The sequence below is a fragment of the Neopelma chrysocephalum genome, unplaced genomic scaffold (genome assembly GCF_003984885.1).
Source record: "Neopelma chrysocephalum unplaced genomic scaffold, ASM398488v2 Primary Assembly neopelma1_94, whole genome shotgun sequence".
In the NCBI taxonomy this organism is placed as follows: Eukaryota; Metazoa; Chordata; class Aves; order Passeriformes; family Pipridae; genus Neopelma; species Neopelma chrysocephalum.
Window position 1 is genome coordinate 3,343,903 of NW_020897756.1, and position 27,122 is coordinate 3,371,024.

Below are 27,122 nucleotides of genomic sequence, written 5' to 3' on the forward strand. Positions count from 1 at the left end.
AAGATATATAGATACACTTTTAGATCTTAACCTTTGTTGAAGAAATCCTCTATGATTTTATGTTCATCTGATGGAGGGAAGCAGAGCATTAGCTTGGATTTAGCAGGTTTAGGAGCAAGACTATTAATTGAGCAAAACTTCAATTACAGACTAATTTAATGTATGCTCAAGTACATTATTGCAATTCAATAAACACCTCTTCAGAATGAAACAATTCCAATTTGCTTTCATTTCAGCCTGTGCACATGCATTACAAATTCCCTGTTATTCCCATTAAAATGAGTCAGCCTGGCTGGAAGCACCCAGGGCTGCACCACACCAACCTCCAATGAGCCACTTCACCTTCCCTGCCTCCCAACCAGGAATGAGGAGCAGGAGTGCACCTTCCCATAACATGATTCTCCTGAGGCTTCTTGGATGTGTCTGCCTGAGCAATCCAGCAATGAATCTACCAACATCTCTCCTGGTGGACATCCAACCATCCGTGGGTTTGACTTATTCTGTTGTTTTTTCCCTGCTTATAACAACAAACATGGAAATGCCAGACACCTACTCCAGACCCTGAGCTCAGCTCAGCTGGTTAAAGCCTGGTGCTCACAACACCACGGCTGTGGGTTTGATCCCCTGTGGGCCATTCACATGATCCTTGTGGGTCCCTTCCAACTCAGAATATTCTGTGAACTTGGAATATTCTGCTACCTGGTTGCTCTGGAAAACTGCCTTCCCTCTCTTTAGCTGTGATCCCATCCTAGCTCTGCCACTCCTGGCAACTCAATCCCATTTTAGTCATGAATTAATTCCTCCAGATTTGAACAAGATGTGAGATCATCAAGTGGGAATTAAAAGCACTTGGCATCCAAAAGGAGCATTTCCTTCATGATCTGTGGAGTCTGAACATCTGCACCCCACCACACTCCAAGGCATTATAAAGGCATCAGCACACTGATCATCAAATGACACAGTCAGTTGGCAGAAAGCAGCACAGTGGACAACTTGATCTCATTGCTACAGCTTCCTCCATTTCCAAAAAAAATGAAACATTCAGAGCAATAAAATTATACTCTGTGAGGAGACCCACAATTCAAACTCCTCCCACCTCACATCACCCCCATCCCAAACATGAAGTACCTCAGGAACTACTCAGCCACTTTCTGATTTCCCCACTAAGAGTCACTGATGCAGCATCCCTGTGCTGCAACTCAGGGTAAGTTTAAAAATAAATAGAAAAGCAGAATAGTGAACAGCACTTTAGCACAGGCCTCAGGAAGGTGAAATTAAGACACACTTTGCAGGTGTCAGGCACAAGTTCAGCACCTGAATCACAGTAATTAACAGGGCTAAAATCCAAGCATCCCTCAAGAACTACTGATGCCTCTACTCCATATTTCAGGACGTCAGCAGAATCAATCCCAGTATTTATTCCCAGCAGTCCCAAGCAGTCTCTCCTGACAGGCAATGCTCCATCATAAGGTTATTAATGCCCAATAAAATATTGCAAAGTAAAGCCAATGAAGCTGACTGACAGCCAAACTCTAGCTGGCTACAGTAGGTCTCCACAGCCACCATACACTGCTACAAAAGCTTACAAAGAGGGGCTGTGTCCAAAGTTTAGATTCAAACACCTGTTTTAAGTTACCGATTCAAATCCACGTCCCTTTGACCCTTTTTTTCTTCTTTTAATGAGAACGAAACAAGAAGGTCCAACAGAATGTCAATTTTTATATAGAGGAAACACTCTTCTTGCATGAAGTCGCTGCTTTAAAGCCACCTACCTTTCACAATCAGCTCTGCATAGTTGGACACCCCGGAGCCGCCGTCGGAGCGGATGACACAGCGGTACTTGCTGATGCTGCGCTGGGACGTGTCGGCCACGCTCACGGTGGCCGAGAAACGCCGGTGGTTGACCACTCGAGTGACCATCAGGGCTGTGTCCCTTCCATTCCACTGCTGCAAGGGCAGAGAAAAATAACCCAGGTTACAAAGACGGGCAGATTATGCATTTATGCATCCATGTTTCATTCGTGATGCTTAACACTGTGCAGACCTTTGTGTTCGCGCTGATAGGAGGGATTTTATGCAGGCAGAGTTTTTCAAGAGAAGGCTGATAGCAACGCCCTGGAGAAAAGCACAGAATATTCTGAAAGTTCTTACCCATATGTGAGGGTGGGGAGGCCCTGGCACAGGTTGCCCAGAGAAGCTGTGGCTGCCCCATCACTGGGAGTGTCCAAGGCCAGGCTGGATGGGGCTTGGAGCAACCTGGGCTAGTGGAAGCTGTCCCTGCCATTTGGATGATCTCTAAGACCTCTTCCAACCCAGACCATTCTATGACTCTATGATATATTTAAGTTTTCACTTCTGTTTAATTTTTGAAACATTTTTGGGCATTTGATGTGTTCTAGGGATATGAAGATGGTGAAGGGTCTAGAGGGAAAACCATATGGTCATTTTGTTTGTTCATCCTGGAGAAGAGGAGACTGAGGTCAGACATGAGCAGGGTCTGCAGCTTCCTCCCAAGGACAGCTCCCATCTCTGCTCCCTGTGAGCAGGGACAGGACCCAGGGAATGGCTGGAGCTGTGCCAGGAAAGGTTTAGGTGGGATCTCAGGAAAAGGTTCTTCCCCCAGAGGGTGGTTGGCACTGACCAGGCTCCCCAGGATTTGGGCACAGCCCCAAGGCTGCCAGAGCTCCAGGAGTGTTTGGACAACGCTCTGAGGGACAGGGTGGGATTGTTGGGGTGTCTGTGCAGGGCCAGGAGCTGGACTGGATGATCCCTGTGGGTGTCTTCCAACTCAGGATATTCTGTGACTCTGTGATTAATGACTCCAAAGGCTGGAGAGTGACAGCTCTGACTGTGCAATTCCACACAGTGTAATTAGAGCCCCAGCTTGGATATGAAAACACAACAACTGAAGGCTTTGTGTACACCTGGGAAAATGCTACAAACGAACAGATTCTACAAACTTGGCATTTTCAGATGTAAAACTTTGATTCTGGACCAATTTAAATAAATTGGCTGGATGAGCACACACCCTTATATGTCCAATATTCCTCAATAAACCTCTCTACCAATGCCAGACTACACTTTTCCAATTGGAAAAGGGACAGATGAAGAATTAGCTAGGAATAGTTCTCCACAGCATAAATATGTCAACTTGCTCATTGGTCTGGTTTATAGGGAATTTCAAAGGAAAGCACACTGCTGTTTTGCTGGTTTCCAGTAATGAGGTTTTGGGGATGTTTCCAAGGTTATTTTCATTAAATGTTTCAGTTTTGGAGAATGGAAAACAGGTTTCCATTAACAACAATAACGATTTCTTTCCAAAACTCTGCTTCTCAAAGGGAAAGATTTATACTGTTCCAGGTCAGAACTGTTTTTGCACACATCTAATCATAGCTGAGGAAAGATTTCACTGAAAGAACTTAAAAAAAAAAAAAAAAAGCCAAAAATGTGGCTCCATGAATGTTAGAAGTACACACTAGGTAAAGAAATTTCAGCTGAAAATGTGATTTTTAGTAGAACAGCTGTGATGAGAGCACAGTTACTGACTGTAATATCATTTTTACATAATGCCAACTACATTTCTCACCAACTTAAGCCTTTTCCCCTGTACTAATTTTAATTTTTGTGATTAGGTAAACCAATTCCTCTATTTAAACTAAATTTGAAAACGCTATTTTTAAAATTTATTAAAATGTCTGAAGTCAATTTTAAGGTTTGACAAAATCTGTTAACTATTTGACTGCAAAGGCCCTTCCTCTCTGCCTCAGATGTTACAAACATGGGGTGATCAGACCCTCAGTCCCATCTGCCCAAGCTGAGAATAAAACCTCTTAACTGGTTTAAGTGTTCTGAAAGTTTATGTTGGTCCAACATACAGCCAGAGAATCCTCTTGACTTGTTTGGCATATTAAGCATTTAAGAATTCAACTATTTTAAAAACTTCTGGAATGGTAATGCCAGGAGTCCTCATATCAGAGCACTTCCAAGGGCAGGAGAAACAATTTTGTCCTTCACTGGGAAAGATGCTCCCCGTGTTGATGGATGTTCCATTTCTAACTCTGAAAATGAATTCTCAAGGGTGTTACTGCACCCACATGAAGAGCAGGACCCAGACTTTCAAGTCCAACCAGTAGGTTGAAAATAAGACACCCAGAGGGGGAATGTTTTGGTCGTTTAGTGAGTGACTAAAATAATCTGCTGTTAACACAGCCAAGGGAAACTGGGAACAAGAAACACAGTGGGTACAAACTCGGTTTGCTTGTTTTCACTATCCGGGTAAGTCATCCCGGACCTTAAAGCAGGTTTTCCACTTACCATATTGTCACTGACTCCAGGCTAAGAACCTTTCTGGAGAGTGAGAGGAAAGCTGATTGCATACCAAGAAGGGAAGAACTATTCAACTTGTTCTGTCTCCTCTGCTTTATGACTGAGTGTTTACAGGTACATGGGCATTTGTCTGAAACCAGAATTTTGCTGTCATTGGCCATTTTTTCCATTTTCAGTATCATGACTCTGCACTTTGTCACCTTAAACTCTCACCCAGAAACTATTCAAGGCAGTTCTCAAAGGGTCTCAATGAAAAGATGTTGCCCCACCACCCGGTCTTTCTCTACCTATTCATTTTACCTGCAAAAAACAATAAAATCAAACCAAACCAGAGAGGAAAAAACACTCCAAAAGAGGTCATTACTTTACCTGGAGCCAGAGCTTGTCGTGCTGGGACCATTTCCCCCCAGCAATGCACTGGAACGTCGCGTTCTGTCCCACGTTCACCTCCACGTTCTGGAGCCGCAGGAAATGAGGGGCTTTTCCTGACAAAAGAGGCAAAGTATTGCAAGGGTAGAGCAAGGCAGTGACTGACTGTGTTACACCACCCCAGAGGGAAACACTCAGCAAGGCATCAGGGCTGTCCTTGACAACGTGTTTTTGCAAAAATCAATCTGTCCTTCAGTGTTTAACTGTTCCCTGCGGAGAGAGGTGGGTGATGGATCTGAGGGAGGATGGCCTAAGGGATCTTAGGGAGCCCTGACACATCTAAAAAACACAGATTTGGATCAAATCACAAGTTCATGGTCATTGGCACAATTTCTTATTGCTTGCTATAAAGAGTGATTGAGTCATTTCTTTTCTTCAGAAAACTGTGTTTCTAAAAAGGTCAAAGAAAAATCAAACGCTTCTGTGCTTGTCAAGCGTGACTGACCCAAACCGCATTTTCACAGGGGTCTTTTATCCTTTTTATTTTATTGACTATCAAATACGTCCTAGACCTTTAGAATAATGCATCATTAATATCAAATCAGATATGAAATGAAATATTCATATAACTGACAGCATTGTATCACTGGTTTAGCTGAAGATCACTGATATCGGTGTTTTGTTGTTACTAAATTCAGCGTTAGTTCAAAATTAAAACAGTGATATTAAAATGCAGACATGCAATTTGTTCACAAAGGAACTAGATCAGAGGATTATCTTTTTGACTAAATACCAGACTCGGTTATATCTCTAATTTAAATTACAAAATCATAAACAAGATTACAGCAGTGACACCTTTAAGTGACCATAGTTCTTGCCAGGCTTCAGAAGGTTTGTGCACCATTGGAAAACTTTTAGTAGGACACACTGAATAGCCCTGCAAGCCTGTAAAGGTCAGAGTTTTTCAACTTCATCTTTACATTTTGTAGTGTGATTAGACACTGATGAAATCCATAATTTCAGAGGATATTCCAACCTGCCTCCTTCTCTTGGGATCCAAGAGCCTGAAAAGAATGTGGCTATCTGTGGCTGCGCATGAAGCTTGACATACAAATATTTGTGTACTGCAGACACATGAACAGAGAACACATGTCTATACATCATGTCAAATATTTTTATCTATCTCTATGTCCCCCTCACCACACACTCAGTTTGCTGACAGCCCCTGAAGGACAGTGACTCTCTACCATCCTGCTTTCTTGGCACTGGGAATATGCATCAAGGTTTACTGGGAAACTACCTCTGGGTGACAGTCAGAACGTTCTACAGGGTATTCTCAGGCTAATTTTAGGAATTTCTGCCAGCAGTCTGCAGTGGGCAGCTCTAAGGCAGCTCCAAACACAAGGGTGCAGTCACAGCAATCCCAAAATCCTGGTCCTGAAGTCTGCCCAGCTTCTGGAGCATGGGGCTGTCCTGGGATGGCAGGGGCTCATGCACAGAGTCAATGAGCTTTCAGTATAGTGAAAATGGATATTCCAGTGCATCCCTTCACAGGACAAAGGGAGGAAAAAAGGCAACAGCAGCAATATATTTATTTTTCCCCATTACTGTGTCATTAGGAGCATTTCCCTGTTTCTGCTGATGCCTTGGTTTGGGGGCTGTACTGTCACCTGGGAAGGTAAAGCAGAGATGAAGAAATAAGAGCAGTGATTTCAGTGACCTCCAGGGTCATCGGGAGCTTCGTGGTCCCCGTGTTTTGATTTATAACAACTGTAAAACGAGCCTGAGGGGCAAAGCCTGTACAAGGAAATGGGTGACATTTACCCTGGTGACTGTCACTGCTGAACAACTAAAGCAACGCTGGGAATACAAGAGGAGAAGCATTTACAGGGACTGCAGAGAACTCGCAGCTTGTAATGACCTCTGTGTGCTGCAGGTTGCAAAAGGATTAAAAAAACCAAACAAAACAACCCTTTTTGAATAATTTTGGTGTTAAATCTGCAAAAATGCCCTCATATTTGAAGAAGGACCTGAATATACTTGGAGAAATGGATCATTCAAAATCAGTTTACTTAATGAAGTGTAACACAGCATCCTGCCTAACTTTTTAAAATCCCCTAATTTTCTTGTTGAGGCTTTGCCCCACAGTTTGTTCAGTGGCCTCTTTCCCAGTGAAGGGACCAGCCATCACCCAGCAGGCTGTGAAGGCACACAGACCATTTGGGGATTTGCCTGGATGCTGCCAGTTATCAGCAACATCTGATTAATACAGACTGTAAGTATTTCTTAATGAAGTAAATGCACCCAAAAGCGAGCACATGGTAAATACAAATATAATTTACTTAAACAGCAATTAACCATCCTGCAGTTATCAGAAATGTCCTGTTAAACTTGAGCAGAACCATGTCTGTCACATTGAATGGCAGCTGTTCTTTGACATTCTGATTGCAGGAAAACCACTTGATTTCACTCCATCAACATGTTTTGTTTTTGTGAGCAGCTGTCACTGGTTTACTGAAACCATGAGCCAGTGAGAGGGGCTGTAAATAAAACATCTTTACAATAAACTGTATATTATATACATAATATAGGCAAAGTCCTCAAGCCACACTGTAGGTGCATAAAGAAACCAAACAAGTTCAGATTCAAAGACAAGGGCTCAAGACTTCTTTAAATGTTACAAATAACTAAATAAATTGAAACTTATTGTTGCAGCTGCAATAGAAGAAACACAGCACCAACATTTATGAACAACTTAATGAACCCACATTAGTTTCTACTCCTGTGCAAGTCCACTCTCTGAATAAGATTTATTTTAATATCTTTACAGGGGGTGCGGATTGGGTTTAACATTTGTTGAGAGAGACTGACCTTTGGGACAGGCCCTTTGCCAAAGAAACACTGAAACAATCTGGTGGTTCTTTTCTTAAGTCAACCTCACACAGGTCATTATGAGAACCTTTTTTTTAGATTGTTTTCTGCAGCAATGTGATTCAAAAATAATAAAACCACTAGTTTTATGTGTTCATAACATGACAGGAAGAGAGAATTCCACAGAAGTCCTGGCTCTAGCGGGGGACTGAGAGACGTTTGCACAGCAAAGCATAGTTGGGTAATTATGCAAGTCTGAGTGTCTTTAGGGGTCTTGGAGGGGATATAAGACATTTTAGTGCTGACCCAGTGGAGTAAATCACTCCTTCAGACTGCAAAGCCTGGCATATAACACATCAATACAGTCAGAAAAACAAGGAGTGCTCACTGCATGGATGGGCGAGAACTCTGACTTCATCCACTGCGATGTACCCGGGGTGTCCCTTCAAAGACACCGACTCAAAGATCACCTGAAACACAAAAGAAAGGAAAAAATTTCTTAAAAAGAACACCTACATTAATCATTTCACCATATTCTGCTCTTATTCCAGTGTCTGAGTCACTCAAGGCATTTAATCATTAACAACAAAGGGATACCAGGGCAGTTCAGTCTGTACATACAATGCAAATCTGTTTGGTGTGGAAAACAAAAATTTAGAGCAGCACTCATCAGGATTAGAGATAACTGTGTGTGTCTCTGATTTGGAAAAGCAAAAGGTACCCTGTGTACATACACACACCTATATTCACTTTAAGCACCGGTCTAAGAACATTAGTGAATAATCACTTGACATCTTGTTCTTGGAAAAAATGGAGAAAGCTGTACATGAACAGAATTCTCTTACTGAATCAGTAACTGTGCCTGGATTCTCTTGGGGAAAATCTTGATTGGACATGCAGGCCCTTGAAAGGTTAGAAAGCAAATTATGAGCAAAGGACGACACTGGATTCCAGTTACTGGACTGAAATAAGATTCACCCAAATATAATAAGTTGTTTCTGCCTTACTCTGGATTGAATATCATGATCTGAGAAGGAATATTCTTAAAAACCACGTGTAGCATTTCACTACATTAATGGTACACTAACTAGCATTTTTTTCCCTATTTATTTATTTATTATCAGGATAATGAAGGCATTCCACTAATTTGGGTCTGAAAAGACAGATATTCAATCACAGATCAACAAAAATACCATTCCGCCCTATTGGTTCGTGATTTTTACCTGGAAAGCTGCCCTGAAGTATCCTGTTACTAAAAATATACAGGAGTGCAGGGAAAAAACCCAACAAAACAACCAAGCTAAAAAACTGATAAAGAGATCATTAAAATTAATTTAATTGCTGACCTCCTCCAGGGAGGCAGTGGAGGGGAAGGTGCTGATCTCGCTCTGGTGACCAGTGACAGGATACAGGGAAATGGAACAAAGCTGAGTCAGGGCAAGGTCAGGCTGGCCATCAGGAAAAGGTCCTTCTCTGGGAGGGGGGTCTGTCCCTGGAACAGGCTCCCCATGGAAGTGGTCACAGCACCAAGCCTGTCAGAGCTCATGGAACATCTGAAGGACACTCTCAGGTTGGGTTTTTGGTAGTCCAGCAAGGAGCAGGGAGTTGGGCTCCATGATCCTTATGGATCCCTTCCAATTTGGATCATGCTATGACTCTGTAAGGAATGGGAAGCTTAGAAATGTTAAACTGCAACAGAAAAAAGAAAATTGCAGGCTGATTATCCCTCAAATTAGCGATTCTCTTCCCCAAGGAATGAAGTGCTATCCTTTACCACATTAAAACCCTGAATGGGTGGAGGTGTAATGGATTCTGTCCCTGCATTGGAAAGGGATATCCCCAGTTTCATTCCATCTTATTGAAGCAATGTTCACACTGTACTGAACTGCTCATTTTTGCACAAGTATAAGGTTTTCAAGGGCAGAGTTAATTAACACATTCAGCTGGCACAGCTACTGCCATTACAGCAGTGTTCTAGTGCAGCTCCTTGTTCCAGAGGAGGAAGGATTTCAGTAATTTGTAACTTCCAAAATTCACTACCAGAACACAAAGTTATCTATTTAAAACCAGTTTTCAACACTTATTTTCATTTTAAATAAAAGATGGCATTTCCAGTCTGTCACTGTTCAGCTGCTTCTTCATCTCCTTAATCAGAAGATTTAATACAGTAAGAGGTTCAACTGCTGAAATGCTGCTCACTGCAAGCCCTGGCTCTGAATATAGACCACTATGTCCTTCCTAAGTGCAGAATTGCTGTTACTAATTTCCAGAGCATAATTCCTACTCATGTTTTCATGACTAAGATCTGCTCCCCTGATTCAAAACACAGCCAGATGTGAGATCTCCTGAAATACATTCAGGATAAAAAAAACCCAACCACACAACATGATAAAAACAGGTAGAACACAAAAATGAACTGGCAAAGATACAAAGCAAGAAAAGTTCAAGTGTTAACAATCTGTAGAAACAAAGTTCTGCTCCAGAGGAGACTGGACAACGAGGAGACTGGTTGTCCAGGGAGCCCTGGGAAGCAGCAAGTCTCTGGAAGATAGAATCTGTCAACAAGTGTTTTGTGTTATCAAGGTCCTTGATAGGCTTTTTAGGGACCATATAAAATAACAGTGTGAAACAGGAGCCCTTAGTATGGAAATCATAATTACTTCAGAAATTAAATGTCATTCCTGATAAAAATTACACTCACTGGGAAGGTCACGCAAGGCACTGCTGCAACTCCCTTCAGGCTTGAATTAAAGGGCAACGTTAGAGCTACAAAATCTTATTCTAGTTTTGCATTTGTGAGAAGCCAAAAGCCACAATAAACTGATTTTCAACTTCCTGCAAGAACTTGGGAAGAAAACTACTCCAAGGCATTGGCATCAGCTGTTAGTGTGTGGCAAGAGTAGGCACTGATACACAGAGAATTGTCTTTGATAAATTCCCAATATGTACAAAGTCTTTAATACAGCACAGTGTAATTTAATCCTGTAACAACAGTCAACCTCTAAAAAATCCATGTACACTGGTGCAAAATCCACTGAGGAGAGGATTGCTCTGAATTTGAGCAATATTGTTTGACTATTTTATTCTCTGTTCTGTGTTACACTCGGATATTCTTGTTATTTCCCAGTTCAAACTTCCACACTGTTGGTTTTTTCTATGTTTTGCAGCATCTCTATCAAAGTGAGAAGCCTGGAAGCATCCAGGCATTCCTAAAAACAGGGAACTGAGACCCAACATGAGGAAAAGGCAGGAATAAATGTTTATGGGGCCCATTCCTGCAAATTTCACACTGAGTATCGCTCATGTCCTTTTAAATTCATTTGGAAATGCAGCAGAATGGCTGAGACAGACATTTAACAACGCCTTGCATTTAAGGAACTTCTCAGAAATTAATAAAGATGACAAAATACCAAGCTTCACTCTTAAAAAAACATCCTTAAATGCTCCTGAGAACTGCAAATACAAAGCCATTTCATGTTTCCTTACCAATAAACAGCCCCACATTTCAGGGCTGTGATTTACCCACAATGTCTGCCTTAGCAGCTCATCTGCTGTGGTACAACAGTTTTCTCCAGGCCTGGATCAATAACACTCCTTGCTATACATCAAAAAAAACACCTTCCTGCCAGGCTCTAGTGCTGCCCTTGGTGCATTCTGGGACTGAGTTCATCCTCGTGGCGAGCAGTAATTCAAGATTACAAGTATTACCTTTCTCCAGGAACTATTAACAGCTTTTTCTCGTTCCACTAAAACCATTTGCAGGCTGGGAATCCAAGTGCAAGTAACTCTAGGGCAGGCATGATAAATCTCCACCAGCCCTACGTTTCTGTCTCAGCAGAGTGTTTCTGCAGCCAGATGACTCCTGTGACCCTTGCAAAGAACTGCCAGACCTAAAACATGACCCCTGGCAAATGGTTTGGATAAGTTTTCCACCAGTCCCATCTCCAAAGCTCCAAGTACTCGTCGAAGCTCCAGAGCCAGGGCAGAGAGCTCCAGGATTCTTTTCCTGACTGAATTTTTGATGCACATCACAATTCAGGATGGTGAGGTGTCTGTGCATTAAGAGTATAATCCACATTTTGCCTGATGCACACTTCAATATTTAGGATAAATGCTGTTTTTTCCCACGTTACTCAGTGCTTTCAAAACACAGAACATGCTCTCAGGCCTCTTGCAGACAAAGAGTTCTCCAGGACTGCAATTTTCATTGGAAGCTGACAGATAAATGGCAAATGTGAGGGTGGGGAGGCCCTGGCACAGGTTGCCCAGAGAAGCTGTGGCTGCCCCTGGATCCCTGGAAGTGTCCAAGGCCAGGTTGGACGGGGCTTGGAGCAACCTGGGCTAGTGGAAGGTGTCCCTGCCCAGGGCAGGGGGTGGATTGAGATGATCTTCAAGGTTCCCTTCCAACCCAAACAATTCTATGGGAATTCTACATGGAATTAGATGACCTTTGAGGTCCCTTCCAATACAAACCATCCTGGGATTTTATTAAATAACACTCCAGTGGCACATCCCAGACCCTGAGTGTGAAAGGAGACACTCCTCAGACAGCAACACACACCCAAGCTTTTGTTGTCCTGCCACCTCTGGACTCCTTTAGCAAGAAGTGCTACTTCAGGCTGCCAAATACTGATAATTTTTCCTCTTCGTTTTTGCAAGCTTAAAGTTCTCTGTTTTCTTTATTTTTATATTTTTTTTAAACCTCGATTAAACGCAGAAGCTCACAGGACTGCAGACCATCAGCAAGACAGTTTATAAAATCAGAGACTGAAGACAGATCAGTCTCCTAGACCCCCAGAATAGAGGGACAGATCTCACATTGTAAAAGCCACACTTAAGGAATAATAATATAAGTATAAATAGAAGGAAACATCACTCTGACTCACCAAAAAGTAAAAAAGAAGCCCCTTGCATTTTCCAGGAAGGAGCTACTCCCGGGCAGTTACTGCTGCCTTCCAAACTGTTCATTTCTGCGCTGCAGTGGAAAAGTCTTGTTTGATTTAAAGGATTTTTTTTACCCAGGAAAAGCAAACTTGACCTGCAAAAGGACTTGTAAAAGACCTAAGTGAGGCTCAGGAAGCCTACTACTGATATATCTGAGAGCAGGATCCCTCTTAGTGCGAGATCAGACTGGCTTCTCCAGGTTTTTCAAGCACTGATTACACGGGTGAAAGATCATTCCTGTCATCTCTAGGGAGCAGCTCCGAGGAAGCAAATTCTGGTGCAGGAGCAGGTTCCCGTTAATTCAGATGGAGCAGAAGCACTTCAGTGTGAGCCTTCAGAACAGGGACAAGTTGTGCCCTGCCCTTAAAACACCACTCTGCACACATTTGCATCTCTTTATCCCCTCCTCTCATGGATTCTGCCCATATCCACGACTCTTTCAGAACATTAAAGCCCTTCTGCTTCAGCTCAGATTTTACAGACCTCCTACCCAGTTATTAGAAGCAAAAAAAAAAAAGAGGCTTTTCTACCTGCTGTTTTCTACCCACAGACTATTTGCTGCCTTTTCATAGTTTGTTCTGTCTTAATTCCTACCTCACTCATGTCTTTTATTAGTATCATATGTACATCAAATTTCCTGCAAGGTTTAGGATGCAATTACCTGCCAGGCTTTTTTTCTTTTGTGTGTCTTGAATATAAAACAACACAAAAATACTCCTCTAACACTTAACAAGAAGTACATGAGTCCACTGTGTCCAAATTTATCTAACTAAAATTAAAACAATGGCTGCTAAGTTGCCACATGAAGTTTGAAGTGGGCAACTAACAAGCAGATATAAAATTAATATAACCAGAAAACCAACTTATTCATTGCATTCCTCTACTTCATGCTTGGTTTAAAAATAAAATTTTAACAGAATAAATAAAACTATGTTACAAGAAATGCTAAAAAGAAGAGGAACTGAGGATCTGGTGAAGAACACACTTATGTTGATACCATGGTACAAGATTTTATTAGTAGCTTATTATGCTACCCCCTCATATGGACACAGGAAAAGTCCAGATGTAAAGCTGAGTGAAGAAATATTCCTTCTTATGGAACCAACCAAGGGCCAAAAATAGTTTAGGCAAATTTATGTAAAGTACAGTTACACATCTAGAAACTCAGTTGTATTTGCAGTTACACAGGGCCATGGGAAGTGCCAATACAAGTTGGTTTATGTGCCCATTCTATCATGAAAAGGGGCTTTTAACTTGTTAATAATCTGACTCTCATCCATCACTCTGTGACCTGACAACAACTAAAGAGAAAGGGTGAAGTGGGAAGAAACATGTCAAGATATAACCACTATACATGAATTTATTTGGATGGGAAAAAGCCGAGAGTTGATTTACAAAACACCTCTTGCTAACAACGGCTGTTCAAAGGAAAGGGAGAGAAAAACACGACAGACACGTACCTGATAAAAATGTGGCCAGAAGGTGCTGATGGCCAGCTCTGCCTTCACCCATCCCTCTGTCACGACTCCCGAGACATTCCAGATGGGATTGCCCTGGGGGCCCCCGTTCACCTTCACGTAGACGTTGAGGGAGCCGGGGCTGGAACGGTCTCTGCTGGACAGGTAATAGTGGAAGTCGATGCAGTGGGTGTCGTTCTCCTTCAGGGTGGGCAGCAGCAGGTGGGCTTTCTGCCCTGATGCTCGCCCAGAGCTGTTCACCATCATGAAGGAGCCTATGGGGGAGAGCCAAAGGAGGAGAGAAAGTGGGTTTGCTTGGCTTTTTCAGTGTAAACAGCTCCGTTTTTACACTCAGCGATTCCCTCAGAAGCCACAAAACCACAACATTCATCTGAAGAACTCAAACCAGCTATTTGATGCACGTTGTTAGGTAACAGAATGAAAGGATATTAAAATTGCAGGGTACATACACCAGTGGATTCAGGGCCAACTAGAACCACTTTAGTTGGGTAACTTAAAAAATCAAAATAAAAGTACCGTTTAGCTTGTGTTATTTTAGCATCTTGTGATAAAACAGTCACTTCAAACAAAAGCCCATTCCCCCTTCAAGCAGCAACAAGGTTCTCCTACTGCACACAGCCCCTGAAAGGCATATTTAATACAAGGTGACAAGTGACAAGATGAGAGGAAATGGCCTCAAGTTGCACCAGAGGAGGCTTAGATTGGATATTAGATAAAATTTCTTCATGGAAAGGCTTGTAAAGCACTGGAATGGACTGTCCAAGGAAGTGGTGGAGTCCCACCTCTGGAAGTGTTCAAAAAATGTGTAGACATGACACATGAGGACACGGTTTAGTGGTGAACATGGAGGTGTTACTGGGACTTGATGATCTTTAAAAGTCTTTTCCAGATTTAACAATTCTGTGATTTAATATGAAAACTCCAACAACAGACAAAATTCTCAGCTGATATTTGCCCACATGCCCCTGCCCACTTCATGCCAACCTACGCCTGTGAACCCTGGCTCTTGAAAGTTTTGAAGGCTGTGTTGAGAAAAGCCCAATTTTCAGAGCCCAGACGAATGAGGTTTGTTGGCAGGAGAGCAAAATCTCGACTTGTAATAATGCAACAGGCCAATTATTCTTGTAGGAGGGAAGGCAGGCTGAATTTAGGGAGGGGAATATATAGTAAGGCAATTTATGAGTTTGTTCACCTGGAATCTTGCATCATATTAACCACGGCACTTGATGTTGAACTCGCATTCTGATTCATCAGGCAGTTATTTTATAGCACATCGTGCCTCGACTCATCTCCTCACAGATGCATCAAGGTGACAAATGTTGGCAATAAGGCAGAACATTATCAGAGTTATTTGATTCAATTCTGTTTAAAGGATCTCCCTTATGTGGGCACAGACACTCACACTCAGAAAAAGACGGAGAAAACACTGAGACACCGGGACAGGGGAGGAATTCTGTGTGTCAGCAGCCAGGAATGAGAGTTTTTCATCAAGCACAGTCCTCTTGACACTCTCAGCTCTGATGCTGCTGCCAAGGCAATGCTACAAATGTACAATGCTCAGAAGACTGAGCTTGAAAAGTCCTGTCTCACTTCTGACCTTTTGACTTTCCCTATTCCCCATCGTAGCAGGGTGACCACACAAACATTTGGATCAATTCTGTGCAGTGAGCAGTCACATATTTTAAATTTATAACAGGTATGAGCAACTTTCTCTCACAAAAAAAATGTTTTTTTCCCCTGCGTTTATATGATATCTGTGCATTTTGTAAAGGACTGACAAGTACAGATGCAGAAGGAAGTCGATCTTTAAAAAAAAGAAAAAGAAAAAATCATACACTCTAAAGACCTTGGAAAATTCGAGTACAATAAGCACAGCTGGGGAAGAGGCTCTACAAGAAACAGGAAAATTTATAGGCAAGATGGTCTCTGGCAATCCTGTCCTTCATTTTGATGTGCTGAAAACCAAAATGGACCCAAATCAAGAAATTCCAGGTTCATACTTTTTGAGAAATGTAAGAGCTGACTCCAAACTTTTCAATTAGAGTTTCTCTCCAATAATCAGGATCCTGACAAATGTCCAAGGCCGGTGTAATTCTGCTACCAGTTCACCACAAAATCCTCTTCTTCAGCACGTACCACACACAGACTATTCTTAAAAATCTACCCAAATAAACTAAACTTTTAAGACACTGAAATTTGAGTTCTGTTTCTATGACCTGAGACAATAAATTATCAAAAAGCACAACTGCCAATGGGCTTGGAGAGGCAACAGGGTGGAAACCTGGAACAACCAGGTTTGTAAAAGTCTGATGGTGACACTTCCACGAGGGCTGGAGCCCCTCAGCTCTGGAGCCAGGCTGGGAGAGCTGGGGGTGCTCACCTGGAGAAGAGAAGGTTCCAGGGAGACCTGAGAGATGCTGCCAGTGTCTAAAGGGGCTCCAGGAGAGCTGGAGAGGGACTTGGGACAAGGGATGGAGGGACAGGACAAGGGGAATGGCTTTAAGCTGAAGGAGGGTTGGTTTAGATTGGATATCAGGGAGAAATTCTTCCCTGTGAGGGTGGGGAGGCCCTGGCACAGGTTGCCCAGAGAAGCTGTGGCTGCCCCATCCCTGAAAGTGTCCAAGGCCAGGCTGGACGGGGCTTGAAGCAACCTGGGCTAGTGGAAGGTGTCCCTGCCCATGGCAGGGGCTGGAACAAGATGATTTTAAGGTCCTTTCCAACCCAAACCATTCCAGGATTCCATAATCTCTGTCAATACATGGCCTGTCTCATCTTCCCTTAAAAATAAAGCAGGAGAAGCTGCAAGAACCACTTTTCTCCAGGGAATTTGGGAGAAAAGCCTGTAAAAACTGCTGAGGAAGGGTAGCATGGCCAAGAGGGGCACAGCATCCACAAGGTTTCTGACCAAGTGCCTCCTACAGTGGACAGGAACCCAGAAAAATGGGTTTTTACACCATAATTGACTGGATCCTGTGGCACAGCATTCCACTTCTGGGCATCTTTCTCAACTCTTTTTAATTTGGATAATATGTAGATTATCCTACCCTAAAGAGCTACTCAGAACCTGCACTGTTTATCACAATATAGCCCTGAGCTGCACAGGGGGAGGTAAGTGTTGCAATGACAGAAAAAGTTAGGCAGTGTTTCACTTTTACAGGTTCATATATAAAAATAACGAGCTTTCCTCTGGGAGAAAAAAAAACATCAGCTTTTATAAAAAGTTCCAAGCAATAATTACAATTTTATTTTTCGCCACCCACAAAAAATGAATCACAATCTCTTAGCAGTGACAACAGCCTTTTGTGCAGCTGCTGACAATTCTGGGGAGAGTGTGGAGCCTGAATCCAGCACTGACAACACCAGCAAGTAAAGTACTCATGCACCAAAAAGCACTTAGTAAAATAATTAGTTCCTAAAAAATAGCCTTACAAACAATGGTCACGGGCAAATTATTCACAGCTTCCTATTTATAGCATATGATTTTTTTAATGCAACACTTCTAGAGACACAGGAGGAAACAGTATAAGAAACATAACTGCCTCAAGAAAAGTCCTGAAAAGAGGCATGATTTTATATGACAGTGGAAAAGATGAAAAATTTCCACTTATAGTACCGTGTCTGTCACAGGAAAGTACTCACTCTGGGTTTAAATGAGTTTGTCATCTACTGACTGTACCACAGGCCTTGTTTCTGCAGGGACTTGGTGTGGCAGCTCCTACCACAAACCCTTCCCATGGTTAGTCCAGGCATGGCCCAAACCAGAGGGTCTCACAGAGCCACCTCCAGCCTGGCCATGCTGGGGATGGAAACTCAGAGTTCCATCAGGACAGTCATTGATAGTGGGTGCAAGGATGTGCTGATCTAGAAAATTCAGCTGTGAATAAATTATACCCTGTAAATCGGCCTCCAAACATGCACATTTTCATTTTTCTTGTCACAGAGCGAACCTGAGCAGGTATCCTCTCCTCTGGGACATTCACAAAGTTGCTCTGCATGCTCCAAGATCCACTATCCTACTAAAAACATCCATGTCCAGCGGAGCTTGTCTGGGCAGGATCCACCACTTAGGGGCAGGTGAGAGATCATAAAAATAGTTCCCAATAGGAAAAAAATAAAACCAAACCAAACTAAACTGGCCTTTTAAAGACAACTGTGGTTTTCCTTATTATCCTTAATAAAAACTGACATATTGTGATTCAGAATCTGACAGCCTTCTTTAGGCTGAGCACAGAATTCAAGCTGATGGGACTTATTCCCAATTTATAGGCCTGTACGTGCAAATAAAAGAGATACAATCTGGCCTGGCACCAACAAGTCACTTTTCACATTCTCCACTTATACAAAGAACTGGGGAATGAATTAATATGTCACAAAGGGAAATTATTGATCAACAGATGACTGAAAGCCTCCTAAATGTCTCCAGGCAAGAATCTGAATAAAACAAAAGGTATCTTGGAGAAACTCTTATTTCAGAGCTTTGCATATCCAACTGGGAAAAATAGTAATGGAAGAAACAAAAATATCATTTAGCCTCACTGTTTTGTTTACTTCCATCCAGAAAAGTTCAAATGTCAAAGTCAACACTGAACTGAAAAAATTAGTTTGGGGGGGGGGAAAAGCTTATCCACGCTGTGTAAAAGTTATTTTCTATGTTTATTTGATACAGAAGCATAAGCTCATTAAAACAAATTGAATATCAGGTCAATTAAACTCGGTGCTCCCGGATCAACAAGTTAGATTAATTAATATCTTGCTGGTTTTACCCTGAATAACTAAAAATGAACGCGTTATGCCCAGATCAGTCAGAAGGAAGGAGGACGGGAAGAGGGTAAATAAATTCATTTTCAAAATTCCGCTCCAACGGCAGCAACATAAAACGCCACTCTCTCCTAGTTATTAAACATACCACTGAAAATTGGGGGATTAAACCATGAAGTGCTCTCTAGCTGGCCATAAATTTCAATTTTTCCCCTGCTTGGTGCATAATGATGCCTTGATAAGCGTCCTATTATTGATGCATCTGCAACACATCCCGTCTTTCTGGAGCTGAAGCGCTGCTCTGTAGCAGATGGTGGCCATTGTGTTTACACATCAGCACTTTATGATTGCGTTCCCTCACGTCTGCAGTAAAAAAGAAAGCTGTAATTGAGTTTTTAATGGCTTTGCACATTGTTCATTAACATTACATGAGTGTGTTCTGACAAATGACAGCTGAAGGAACGTCATCGCCCAGCAGACCTCGGCTGGGGCTGCTTTGCTGCTGTTTGAAAAGTGAAATTACAGCAACCATTAAAGGCTGAATGTAAACTTGAAAAGAAGGCTGTCAAAATGCTCAACTGCAAAACAAGACTTCGAAAACCTTCAGAACCAGACTCGGGCACACGATGTTTTTTTTTAAAGACCAAACTTCCCCCCCCCCCAACATAAAGAAACGGGTTTTCCATCAGGTGCATGAGCATGTTTTTAGACACAGTTTTGCTCGTTGCCAAAGAACAACCTCATCTCCAAGAAAATAAGTCTGGCACCTGTCCTTGTTAAGGTAGAACAAAGCAACATGGACTAATCTGGGTTGGAGGGCCTCAGGTCAATCCCCTGCTCAAAGCAGAGTCAGCTGTGAGCTCACCACTGATGGTAAACTCTTCCAAACCTCCCAAGGGGATTGTCCACCCTCTCTGGAAAACCTGCTCCATTGCCTGACTGCCCTCAGAGTTTTGCTTTATATTTAGTCCAAAACCTGTCGTTCCAGTTTCCTTTTGTCACATCCTCCAGGCACCCATTGCAGTAAAGATTCTAAGGTGAATATTCCCGATAATCTCCTTGTAGGTAGCTATGGATTTGGGAGGTGTGATTTCCCTTTGCAGGGGTGCTTTGACTCTTTCCCAGCATTTCATCCCCAGTGGACTAAGATTAGGATCAGAGCCAGTTCACTGTCCTGTACACTGACCTGGGAGCCCTGAACCACAAATATTACTACAGAAGGACAGGTCAAAGTGCAGACCCCTCTGCCAGCCAGGTAACCTTTCCTAGTGAAGTCTACACAGCTTGTTTTTGCAGAACTTTTGGTAAAGCACATATTTATAATACTGTCAAGTCAATCTGGATGCCACAGAACATATGTTGAAAGCTATCTATGCTAACTATGAAAAAATATGTTTAAGGACAACATAAGAAAAAGTCCATCTACCTCAACACTTGGTTTCCAGTAGTGACCAAGTGGCCACTTTAAGCAGAACACAAGAATCAGGGCACTGTGAAGCAGAATTTACCATTTCAAGTTTCTAACAGTCAGCAATATCAAGATTTTTAAAGTCAAAGCTCCATCTATCCCTGTCATTGAATAGCTACACAATGATCTTCTTCCCATCATCTTTCTTGAGTCAGTCTGGGATAAGACTCTGTCAACAAGCTCTAGAGTTTAATTATACATTGTGATGGATAAAATAAATTAATATTTCTATGCACTTGCTTTAAGCTACTGTCACTTAATCTGTAGTTCTTTTTTAATGAAAATTTATGATTGCCTACCTGCTCCACACTTCCCACATTTTTATATCCCTATTCATGTATAACAAGGGAACAAAGCTCAGAAATCTCTTTCCCTGACTGATGTACTACAGACATCGACATTTGTACAAACTCAGAATTAAACAAGGTGTATCTCATAATCATATCCCTTTTCCAAGTATGAGGACAAAATCAGACCCATGGGTTTTATTTCTCAAATGTGAGTCATACTGAATTAATCTACTAGTGAAATAAAAAGAGTTTGATTCACAGATAAATATGAATATAAATGGCAAGTTGAGTTTAGTATCATTCACGAGCACAATTCATTCACCTGGGAAATTGTTGGATAACAGGGAAGTATTTTTTAAAGAGACGGTCTATTATTTGTAAAGAGCTTTTCTTCTGGAAATTAATGTCATGAAAAGAATTGTGGGGGAATTTTTTGTATGAAAAATCTTCTTAGAAAAGGACTGATGCCATATTACTGCAGTCACTGCAAATATTTGCTTTAATTATTTATAGAAAGTGAAGACTGTGGCATAAACACTTCACCAATCTTCCCCTGGGATATGAGGTGTGTGACAAAAGTGGTCTGGTTTGCTCATTGCCAAAATATCCTTGGGAGGGAACAAGTGTGCAACTCTCTTGCTTTATATATAAAACCAAATAATCACAGAACAAGATTCAGAACTAGGAAAACCAAGTTTCCCACAGGTTCATAATTGTCAGCTGCAGACTTCTGCATTGATTCCACTGAATTCCAGTGGCATCCAGACACTGCTGCCCATAAAATACATGTAGTTTGTTATCAAACTGCACTCCTTCTACAAGTCTTTTCCAAAATCTGAATAGTGGTGACCCACAGACATTGAAAGATGATCCCAACCCAGCAGTGGCCTCCAGCCAAGTAAACAACTGCCCTTTATCCACCCCTGATGTAAATGCTGAAGCAAGAAACTTCTACTGCATCATCTGCAATTTAGATGGGAAATATTAAACCCCTGAGAGAAGAAACAAGACAAAAAAAATATAATTGATTACACAGAAAGAAAAAAAATCACATTTTAGTGGTTTGCTGGTGGATCAAGAGTCACCAAACCCTCTTCAACTACAAAATCCAGATGGGAAGTGATCAAATGACTGATAAACCAACAAGTGCCTAATTAGCAGAGGGCTTAAAGGAAGATAATGGGATTGCTGCAGGAGGCTGTGAAGCAGGGAGCTGGGAAGGAGCCTGTTTGTTAATGGGATGCTCTTTTAACCTTGCAAGAGTATTTAAATCACCACCTGAAAACAGCTCCTTCCCTGCTGCTGTTAAAAAGCATTCTTCTTATCATGTAACATCATGTCTAACTCCTGGTCACATCGTCCTGTGGCCTTTCCAAGGACAGGCAATGAGAGACACTGGCACATTTGCAGTATAAAGATAACAAGCAGCATTCAGGTTCTGATTTCCTCATTTCCTCAGTGACAAATGGGGAATTTTTTTTTCACTGGCCCCAAGAAAATGAAACTGAAACGTGAAGGCAGAACTCTCATAAAAAGCGCAATGAGAAGAAGCACTTGGGAGCAAGAGAGAATCCAACACAGTGGAGACAAGGGGAAACTTCTGAGCAGAGGAGGGGCTTCTGGTTGTCTCAATTTGTCACATAAGCATGATCTAGAACTGCAAGAAAAGTGACTGTAGCACCACAGAAATAAAAAAGGCAATGAAAAAATCACAGCTTCTCCCTATTGCTGGTTTCTGGTCTCAGTTACAGGCCAGAGTGGTTTTCAGTGTTCCACACTCAGTATGGCACCCCACTAGACCCAGTGGGGAAGATCAGCACAAAAAGGTTAATTCTCATCTGTATGGACACAAACACAGCAGAGATACTTCTCTATGCTTCAACATGCCAGAAAAGCTTATTTTAAAGACAGGTATGGGTCAGACAGTTCCTGAAAGCACTGACATCTGACATTTCTAGTCTATCACGAGAACTGCACTGTTTATCACAAAGACTCGTGACAAAATTTCTCACTTCAGGGTGCAGGGTGATCCAGCATTGCTGTCCCACCTGCACCTCAGAGCACAGTCCTTCCCCCCTGAAAAATCAACACAAAGAGCTGCTCTTTGCTAGAACAGCATCAGCATTCAAACCACATTTTCCTCTTACCAGCAAACTCAAACTTTTATTCTCATTGTTCATGAGAACTCAGGAGAGCACCACTGCTCTGCAGTTACAGCCACGTGGCAACTGTTCTGCAAACAACAGAATCACAGACTCACACAATGGGTTTGTGTTAGAAGGGACCTTAAAAGTCACCAAGTTCCACCTCCTGCCATGGGCAGGGACACCTCCCACTAGCCCAGGTTGCTCCAAGCCCCGTCCAACCTGGCCTTGGACACTTCCAGGGATGGGATATCCTTACATGACGTGTATCTCATCCTTATCTCTAGGCTCCACTGTTATTTCCAGAGTTTTCTTCCCACATTTCATAAACTTTTCATTAACCAAAGTCCAATTACTGAAAGCCTGGGCTCACTGAGAAGCAAAAAATTGTGTGTGCTGTAGAATCAGAAACAATTCTATAAATCTCAACTGTGAAAAACTTTTTAATAGATTCATTGCCAGCATCCAGAGTTGCTAAGGTCACTGCAGGAGTACCCCTCACCAGTGTCCTTATTCCATTATTTATAAACATGGTATGAATTGTTTGGCTGTGCTATTATAAAAAGCAAAAGGTCCATTAGCACTGGAGCCACAACAGTCTATCAAGTAAAGGCATCTTATAATAATAAACATACAATTCTCTGTAAACAATAGACAAGAATTCTCTGCAAATTTAATTATCTTTGTTACATCATTTTTCAAAACTGATGAAAATGTAAACTAAACCCTGGAAACTGTTTGTTTGCTTTTTAATTCCAGCAGCCTGACAACTACTTATCCTACCAATCACTATCCTACCACTCTGGTAAAACACGGGCAACTGATTTAAACACTTAATAATGTTTAGGTTATTGAATGGGCAAATTAAAAAAAAAAAGGGGGAGGGAATAATTCAACATAATATCTTTGTTTATAGACATCATAAATCTTGTTTTTAGCACCCAAGAGCTTTATTACAGCTGAGCCTTGAAAGTGAAGGCCCACAGAAATGAGTTGTAGGGACACAAGTCTGCCTCTGCTCAGAGCCTCTCACACTAAGGCTGTTCCAGAAGGCTCAGGATTCAGCTGAGCACCAAATCTGACCTCACCTGATTTAACCTGTGGCATAATCTGCTGCCAAATGGAACTTTCTCTCGTGGAAATGGCAGCATTTCAGTAAATCTCAATAAACACCCTCTGAAAAATTTGCATCAAAAATGTAAGTCCAAGATACAGAACTGTAAAATGGTTGGAGTTGGAAGGGACCTTAAAGCTCATCTCATTCCACCCCCTGCCGTGGGCAGGGGCACCTTCCACTAGCCCAGATTGCTCCAAGCCCCTGGTCTTGGACACTTCCAGGGATGGGGCAGCCACAGCTTCTCTGGGCAACCTGTGCCAGTAATGAGCATCATTTATAATAAGATGCTGAATAACTCTCTTAGGATGAAATAACAACAATAAGGGAGTTCAGAGACGGTGATTAGTAAAGACTTCCTCAAAAAAGTAATTGCTACTTATTCTGCATCCCTCAGCTTTGTATCCAAAGATGGTACTTATTTTAAAAATTAAATTCTGCATCCTGTTAAAACACAATGGTTAAAAATACAAATCTCTTCAAGCAGGTAGATACAGATTCAAAGAAAATGTGTCTTAGATTGGTGAATACAAGCAACTCAATAATTAAATCACTGCATCTTGGCCATTGCAACATAAGCTCCTCACAGGGGGCAGCAAGACTAAGTCAAAAAAAGTCTGTTGTTCCTCAGTAAAAAAACTGTCAGCAGAAACACGATTTGAGATGCCTAAATGTACATGACATGCACAAAATAAGGATTAAAAACTCTGTTTTCAAATGCTCTCTTTCCCAGTAATGTCTGATATCTGTAATGTTCAAAAGACACGAAAGAAACCCCTAATAAGCCATGATTATCCTCACAGACTGTTCTGCATTATCCACACACAGTGGCTGATCAATTAAGCCATTACAAACTCAACAACACTCCTTTGCCAGGGCAGCCTTTGTTCTCCACTTCTATTTTGCGGTGACCTTATTTTCCAACTCTGATTCTTCTTTGAACGCATCTTTTTATTTTCACCTGATTCTCTCCTCTAGCAACATTTTAAAAGCTAAAGGACACAGACTACAAACTGCATTCTGCCTTCTTCTCCCTTCCCAAGGATGCAGCAGGTGGCTGTTCCATGCAGCCTCCTTCGTGATGGTTGTGTGGATGGATGGCTCCAGGTTCATAATAAGGCTCAATTTATTTTGGTTTAATTTGGCTACTCTAAAGCCACCCTATCAGGTGGTTGCCCTGGTGTTGCTCAAGGTTCTCAGCACTGGCCTATTGGGTCTAAAAAAGGCCTGCTGTGTCTCCAGTGCCTTGAGAGACCATCAGCCAAGACAGCTCTTACTAAGTTAATAAACTGTGATTATCTTCTTGCTGCTGTGTTTAATTAAAACTGACATAAAATCTAAATCACTGGGCCAGCTGGACACTAAAGGTTGAACCAACAAGGACTTTGTGAAAGCCGCTCTAGAAGCGCCTTTGGCATCTTCAAGGCAGCTGCCAGAAGTATTTTGGTTGAAAACGTGGCTTTCCTGGGAAGAACTGAACTCCAGAGTTCAGGCACATACTTATTTTCAATACATCAGCCTCCTTCTTTGCTTAATCATTAAGGACAAATAGCTAAATATATTTTATTACATAATTCTGGAGTATCAGAAGTGGTTTACATGTCAGGCAGAATTAAATGTCTCATTAGTAGGCACGCAGCCACATTGCCAGCCAACATTTATGATCTCTGCAACTCCTGAAACATTTCCATATGTTTTGTATATGTAACATTTTCTAGGAGACTGGAGAGGGATTATTCCCTTTTATATTTGTAGCAGAAAAACACAGATTAAAAACAACGCCAAGAGGCAACTCCAGCAAACGACGTCTGATGAGGAATTGTCTCTTCAACAGTTTGTTTTTACATAACTGTGTTCCAACCATATGGTCACTTCTGTGCACGTTCAAGGAACCAACACCACAGCTCCAAACCCAGCCTGTGTTACAGGTTATGTGCTGAGCTATTTTTGCATCCCACTTTCAGCTCGGCTGAGCTCGGTTTCCAGGCTCCGGGTGCTGCTATTCCGGGGGCACTGCGGAATAGCCGGGGATGGAATCTGGCGCAGAGAATCCCAAAATAATCCAGGCCATCTCACCAGCCACCCCAGAGTGTGGCAGCACAACCATTTCTCAAAAGGAGCAGCTCTGAAGTGCCAAAGCAGAGGCTGGTGCAGACCCCGGTGGGGGTGTGTTGGCATGGGAGGAAGGAGCCTCAGTCATCCCAACCCACGGTTTCACCAGCTGTGATCCCTGTCATCTGCTCATTCCCACGGGAACTAACGGAGACCAGGTTTTTCTTTTAAACACAATGTTTGTTTGCCTGTCCTAACTCCTGTTATAACTACAGCAACCTGAACAAGGGGTTACTGGCAGCACCCTCTTTCTCAGGGCTGCCCACTGTTCAGGGGCACATCTTCTAGCTGGATGTTACTGACTGACTTTGCAAGGAGAGAAAAGGAAATGCTACCTTGGAGTAGCTCAGTTGCCAACAATCCTGGCACTCAGAGAAGGTCTCCATGATAAAACACTAATTTAATTCAAATAGAAGATATTTCTCCATCAAGTTATTAATTTGGTGACTGGTTCACACCACAAGACAGTACTTCAAAAAAACCACAAAACATACACTTGCCATTCAAGATTATCAAACCAGATCCATCATTACACAAAAATCTAATTATTATTTAAGGAAACATCTGATAGTTACTGAAACTTCCCAAACATTTTTGCTTAAATAACTTGAACTTTTTTCAGTACAAGACATTTCTTTGAGTAGCTTGAAATATGCTGCCTTTGAGCCACTGTGTATGTGCCCCTGTTTTAATCAAATAGGCTCAGAACACTGAAAGGACACATAATTTGCAATATTTTATCATTATTCACTTCTTTTTGATATTATTCAGTAACAGGATTACAAGTATCTACAAAGGCTGTTCCTCCCATGTGCTTTTTTGAGCTGTTTGCCTGTGTAAATATTTTTTACTAAATGGCCCAAAAGTACAGAGAGATTTATTTCCTGTGGACTGCAGTTCATTTAGAACCGAACAGTGTTTTATGCACGTTGTTAAATTTTTATTAGAAATTAATGGCATCTACTGAATCACATTTTCTGGTCCAGATTTTCCTGCTGAAAACCACCAGGGCAGGGTACTACAAGAGCCATTCTGAGCTCTGCAGGGGATGGCAGATTGACTTGACACCACTGCTCGGATGGAAACTTCAAATATCATTAACTGCCAAGTTCCTTCATCCATCTAAACCCACCTTTTTCCCCACATGGTACCTGCCACAGCAAAATGACTTATTTATGTGGTCATAAACACATTGAACTAAGAGGATTTCATTTAACAGGTAAAGACAACCACGTGACAAACCAGTTG

General features: G+C 42.0%; 1 protein-coding gene across 13 annotated transcripts in view; it reads right to left on the bottom strand.

The window, feature by feature from the left end:
* Window positions 1–27,122, bottom strand: part of PTPRT (protein tyrosine phosphatase, receptor type T) — a 443,814-nt gene that overhangs the window by 259,980 nt on the left and 156,712 nt on the right. For all 13 annotated transcript variants that reach the window (XM_027693979.1, XM_027693977.1, XM_027693980.1 and 10 more), the window contains exons 3-6: window positions 13,971–14,242; window positions 7,955–8,036; window positions 4,696–4,811; window positions 1,773–1,947 (exon numbers count right to left, since the gene is read on the bottom strand). In XM_027693979.1, coding sequence (XP_027549780.1) covers window positions 1,773–1,947; window positions 4,696–4,811; window positions 7,955–8,036; window positions 13,971–14,242 — 645 coding nt within the window. The remainder of the gene's footprint in view (window positions 1–1,772; window positions 1,948–4,695; window positions 4,812–7,954; window positions 8,037–13,970; window positions 14,243–27,122) is intronic.